The sequence below is a fragment of the Diceros bicornis genome, chromosome 22 (genome assembly GCF_020826845.1).
Source record: "Diceros bicornis minor isolate mBicDic1 chromosome 22, mDicBic1.mat.cur, whole genome shotgun sequence".
Classification (NCBI taxonomy): domain Eukaryota; kingdom Metazoa; phylum Chordata; class Mammalia; order Perissodactyla; family Rhinocerotidae; genus Diceros; species Diceros bicornis.
In genome coordinates this window covers 52,938,227-52,944,260 of record NC_080761.1, presented here as the reverse complement: position 1 = coordinate 52,944,260, position 6,034 = coordinate 52,938,227, and the positions used below count along the sequence as shown (strand labels likewise).

General features: G+C 46.2%; 1 protein-coding gene across 1 annotated transcript; it reads right to left on the bottom strand.

The window, feature by feature from the left end:
* Positions 1–1,728: 1,728 nt before the first annotated feature.
* Positions 1,729–5,709, bottom strand: TMEM215 (transmembrane protein 215). The gene is made up of 3 exons (XM_058565351.1): positions 4,976–5,709; positions 4,643–4,742; positions 1,729–4,397 (listed from the first exon to the last, which is right to left on the bottom strand). Exon 3 carries the CDS (start codon positions 4,338–4,340, stop codon positions 3,633–3,635), a length of 708 nt encoding a protein of 235 aa, XP_058421334.1. The 5' UTR covers positions 4,341–4,397; positions 4,643–4,742; positions 4,976–5,709; the 3' UTR covers positions 1,729–3,632.
* Positions 5,710–6,034: the final 325 nt, after the last annotated feature.

Sequence of the window (6,034 nt, the reverse complement as noted above, 5' to 3'; positions counted from 1 at the left end):
TAAAGAATGGCGTGATAAGTTATGGTACGTCACTACAGTGGCATATTGTACAATTGTTGAATGATAATTAGGAACACTGCACAGAAACATGAAAACATATGTAGGATATAATGAAAAGGGAAAAGAAAAACACATGATTATAATATGTAAGGTACATATGCATGTGGGGGAGGCCTGGAAGATAAAATACAAAATGGAAATACAGTGGTTCTGTTAGGATAGTGGGACTGTGGATTTTCAAAAACATTTTCTTTAATGTTATAAAATAATAGGAATAACAGTGAATTCACCAAATAAATGATACTGTAGGTGCAGAGGGGAGATATTAATAAATAAGTAGAGGTTGGATATTACAAAAGGGAAAAACATTTAAAAACATGTATCTTCCTTCCTTATATTTGTCAGCTCAGTGGATGTTAAGATCCACGGTATTGAAAACATTTTCAAAGGATCTGGTTAGTAGGGTTTGGAAGAGAGCCTGAGCTTAACTGTATCTGGATTTCGTCTGCCCTGATGATTGCAAGAGTAATGAAATCTTGAAACAGTTGTCTAAATATGCTCCAGCTTGGGTATCTTGGCTGAATTCACACCTTGGAATCAAGAAACAGTTCAGAAAAAGGACCCGTGTGCATAATAAATAGGAATATAGAGCAAGAGAAATTCAATAGAGAAATTTCAAAAATAAAATGCCTATTTAAAATCAAGTTGAAATGACTATTTGCATTAACAGCAAATGGAAAAATAACTAATGCCTACTTAAATTTATATCTGTCTGAAAGAACACCAGGAACAATCCTCACATCTAGCACGTCTATGTGAACAATTTGCTAAAACTGTTGATTGGCATGAACTGCTCTGTTTGCCCCTAAAGGGCGCAAACACTTCTCGCTCCTGTTTTCTTTCTCTTCCACCTCTGTTCAAAAGAATGACAGTTTTACCCTGAATGGCACTTAACAAGTGTTGATTCGGGGCACTAGTCTACCTGACTGCATGTTAGGAGGGGGTTGCTTAATATAAGATTTTAAGAAAAATTCACGCACACAATCACACGTTTTATTCTTTCTGGTCAAAGTTAAGCCTCCCAGCTCAACACTTGCACACCGTTATTTTAGCCTTGCAGAAAATTCCCTCAAATGCATACTTAGATAACTTAAGTGTCTTAAGTAGGTGGATGCAAGAAGAAACCCGAAGTAAGTTTCTTCTGAAATAGAACTTGAAAATATGATAAAATACCTTATATCTCTAAACTAGTAGTTGACTTTGGATTTGGACATTGGGGTGTGTGTTTGTGTGTGTGTGTGTGTGTGCGTGTGTGCATGATGTCAAGGAGTTTGAGCTGGTTCCAAGAAATCAGAAAGTAACTTTTCCAAACCCCAAACTACACCTGACTCTACAAGCATCTCTTTTCAGACCCTGTGTAGGATTTGCTGAGTCTCTGTGAACATCCCTCTCTGATGTCTTGCTATCTCATGTCTAAAGATGTCCACAAATAGCAAACAAATTAGAGGAAGTTTTTATGCCTGAGTTATCCAATAATTTTTACTTTCATAGAAACATGAATTCCATCTTTCAAAATGCATTAGAATTATTAAGAGATATTATGATTTTGGAAAACTATTTTCCCTCCGTGCCAAATCCAAAAGTAAATTACATTTAGTGCAAGGGTATGTATTAGACTATTTGGGGTATACCAACATTGAAAAAAATTCTTCCCAAACATATTTTACTCTCAACATCTTTATTTTATTCCCAGAAATGTATTTTGTTGAATAAATAATATTTGGTAATAAAACAAATCTACTTTCATACATTTACAAAATTCTTTTGAGTCGTAGCAAGACTTCAATCCATGTTGCATAAATGTTTTCATGAATTGTGTAACTTTGGCATGCATTTTGCTGTAAGTCATTTCTTGGCAATATATAAAGCGCCTTTGACATAATGCCATGGAATATTCAAACTGGGAACGAACGATAGAAATAATCTAGCGTCAGTCGGTTCCACGCCTCCCATTTCAGGGAACTGAGGTGAGAGAAAATAAAATTTGCCCAGGATCACACACCTCATTTTCTGACATTTAAGCCCTACTAAAAAAATTACATACTTTTGATGTTGAATTTAACTTGAAAATTGTGATTTTTAAGGGCATGATTCTTAAGACACAATAATTGCTAAACTTGAAGAATTGCAGAGTTGGACCTGAAATACACAAAAGAGGTATGTCGCAAATTTTTGTCCTCAATTCCCCTTTTGGGAGAAAGTGGCTGAAACTATCTGATCATTAAAAATAAAACATCGTTCTTTGAGGGATGCAAAATTATCCTGACCTCCAGGATGAAATTTACCACCATTTCTATATACAATTCAATATTTCTCTTCAACAGGGATCAAATGGTATTCTGGCCGAGTGCCGTCTTGTCTATTACAGTTGAGCAAGTGAAATAGGAAATACATTTCAGGATCCCACTGTGATGTTTTTCCTTAGCAGCAAAAAATTAAGTATGAAATAAAACTGACATTTGTCATGTAATGTTCACTGATCAGGTGAACTTAATAAAATCTGGGCTTTAGTGAAATCTAGTAGATTAACTCTTGTTTCATTGGCATTTACAGTCTCTGGGAGTGTTGAACAAATGTACAAATAATGACATTTCCAGAAGTTTAACCGTTGCATTTCATGTAAATTCTGCATAAAGTCAAGACTAATGTATTAACTTCATAGTCTTTAGATTTTAAAAGGCATATAAGAATAGTAATTACCAGTACATGTCTCCCAGAAATGTTAAAGACACTAGGATACACATGTAAAATCCATTTTGACTTGATGAAAACAAATTCTAATCTATGAAAATATTATATCAAGTCATTTTGCACCTGATGAGGAAATTATACATCAATGATCGCAAATGTTAAAAAACACTTCAGATAAAGACCCAGTAAATCAATTTCAATGAAGAGTTTAAGAAGTAACATAGCCATCTAAAAATGTTAGTTTTTCACATAGCTGGTCACATTCATTTTACTTTATTTGAAATCCCTGATCTTGTCAGAGGATAATATCAAAAAACTCAATTACATAATTCAACTCTCTTTAACTCCCCTTTGTCTGAAAACCACCCCACCTGGAGGGATGGAGCTGTTCTATCTTGATTTATTTTTCTTTCAGCAAATGCTAAGTGTGAAAAGCTTTCACCAGATAAAAATCATTTCATATAATGAAGCATTAAACTGTTTTTCTCTCAGTTTCCTCAGACCCAAAGCAGCTCTGTCTCCCTGTGGACTGCCCATGTGTGATTTCATGCCTGGTGTCTGCAGCCCGCTCTAGGTCTATCTTGCCTTCAGATAGACTTGACAAAACATCTGACATGGTTTAAATTGTTAAAAAGCAATTGGAACTGCTTCCTCTCCTACCCATTGCCTCTTCCAGTGTCCTTAGCCCTCATCACCCTTCCCTAAAATGTGTCCCCAACATGCCTATGTACATGGTTCTCAGGCACCAGAGGTTTGCACACCCGTCACATACCAGGTCCATTTCTAACAGTGTGAAGGCTGTTGGAGCAGGGCAGTTTCCTTCCATCGGGAGCTGAGTGTAGTTGTGTGTCCATCAACACAGTGACCCTCGTATGCAAAGCTTAGACTATAGTCTCGTGGTCCCATCTGCCTTGGCTCTGATTGATGTAGCAACAGTATCTGTCATAGGGACTGTTCTGCTTATAGGAGCAAACGATGATACTGTCCTGGGGCACAAAGAAGATGCTGTCCTCGGGCTCAGGGCACTGGGACCTGTCCCAGGCTGAGCGCTTGGCTTCCAAGGCACTGTAGGTGAGGGAACTGCCCGAGGGACAGTAGCCGTCCAGGTATCTTGATGTCTCCTCCTGAGGCCCGCTATGGACCAGGCTCTGGCATTCTCCTTCCTCCGCAGGTGTGGGGGTGGTGATGGAGCTGGCCATGGGCACCTCAGCCTCCCCCTGGCGGGGAGGCTTTCCCCTGAGGCCTGCCTTCTTAGCCAGCTCATCTGAGCTTCCCTTGCCTGACTCCAGGTCCGAAGGGGTCCTCAGCAGTTCCACCACCTCCTTGTCCTTGTGTTTCCGGAAGCAGGGCAACTTGCGGACCCACAGCAGCTCATTTTCAGGCCACTTGGTGCATCCCTCAGTTTTCCTGGCCAGGGCAATGGCCGCGATACCTGGTAGGCAGATGGCTGGCCCGATGGCCAGGAGGGGGATGTTTCCCAGAGTCTCTCCTTTCATCCCAGAGACTGTGAACATGAAGCCGAAGACCAGGAAGACACTGACCAGGGCCACCACCAGCCCAGTCCTCGGGTTAATGTCATCAGGCCGCATCTTTCACTCCATCCAGTTGGGGGCTGCTTGCTGGACAGGGAGCAGCTTTTCTCTCTTCTGTCAGAGGCAAAACCACAGTGGGTTTAAAAAACAAACAAACAACCCAAGTCAATTTCCCACCCACCAACTCTCTGTCTCTCTTACTCTTGTCTCTGACTCTCTACTTGTATGTCAATCTTAGTCTCTGTCTCCGACTCTATTTCTGTTTGTGCTGCTCTCACTCTTTCTCTGTCTCTCTCTCTCTCTTACTATTGCAACCTCTGTCTCATATAAACGTCCACCGACTGGGATGACCCAGGTACCTGAGGTTTCCTGCCGTCTCCCAGGAACAGGGAAAGAAGCCAGTCTGAGTCTCCTTAGAAACCTCCACAGCAGCTGTCCTCTCGGCTCTCTCCCTTGATTCTGGAAGGAAAACCCGGCTTTCCCCACTGACTCTGCACCCAGGCGGTGGGACGTGGGAGCGTGTCTTTCCCAACAGCGCCCGCCGGTCCCCAGTGCTCTGGGAGCGGAGCGGCGGCGCAGCCCAGCGCCCGGCTTTGCGCGCAGAGCTCCGGGTGCGGATGGAGGGAGGGAGGGAGGGGGGACAGTCTGGGGAAGGGGGAAAGCGGCGCGCGAGCCTGGGCTCGTTACATCACTTGCAGAGCAAGCTCAGAAACAAAGAGGGACGCGCAGGGGCGCGAGCGGGTGAGCCCCCGGGGAGAGGCTACCCGGGCAGAAGAGGCTGCCCAGGGTCTAATCGGGGTGCTTGGAGCAGCTGGGGTTCGTTGCGCCGCTGCCCAGGAGGGCTGAGCAGGGCGGCTAGACCGCTTCCGTGCCCGGGGGGATCCGGGGTGCGAGGGTGCCGCTGGCTGGAGACCAGAACTCGGGTCGGTTTGCCCACGGGGCAGCCTGGGCTCCGAGTCCGCGGTCCGAGGGCCAGAGGTGCCAGCTGGAGATGTCCCTCGAGGACCTGGACCCTTCTCCAGTTACAAATCTGGGTGACCCAACCCGGATAGCAGCTCACAGGAGGTTCCCCGACCACGCGTCCCTCAACCTCGAGGCTCTCGGGGCTGCCGGGCTGCCCTCCTCCGGGGTCCCGCTGCCCGCGGATGCTGTCGGTCCGGAGGCTGGGCGGCAGCGGGGCGCACAGGCGCTCTTGCCCCGGAGCAGGCTGCGCAGCGGAGCGCACGGGACCAGCGCCCAGGCTGGGTTAGTGATGAGGGGTGGATGCCCGGTCTTGCTCGAGCTTTGGGGGAGTCACCAGAGTCCTCCCCCGCAAGTCTTCCAGCTCCGGAGCCAGGAGAGGGTGGCTTTGGAGCCAGGATCCCACTCCGCCGTGGTGCCAGCCAGGCTGGCTGGGTCAAAGGAGAAGGGCTCTCCGCCCCCGGGTCCTCATCTCGGCACTTGCCACCCAACACCCAGCTAGCGAGGAGAAGGAGGGGCCTTGACTGGGGGGATGGGCCGACCAGCCCGAGATGCAGCTCCAGTTCAGGGCGGTTCTCTCCTCCCTCGCTGAAGCCAGTGTGGAGAATCGCTCTCCTGCCCACTGCAGCGGGGGCACGGAGTCCTCTGGCCCCCGGGGCAAGACTGACTTTGGCTGTAGTTCTCCGACAAGGCTGCCCATGTAGGGTAGATGGGGAATAGTGAGGAACAGGAGGCAGGGGTGGGGGTACCTTCTTTCATGTCAAGGCACTGTCTGGGTGGAAAGATCTTTG

Bases quoted from the DNA above. Each gene is read 5' to 3' on its own strand.
- TMEM215 (XM_058565351.1), bottom strand. From the start codon at position 4,340: ATGCGGCCTGATGACATTAACCCGAGGACTGGGCTGGTGGTGGCCCTG.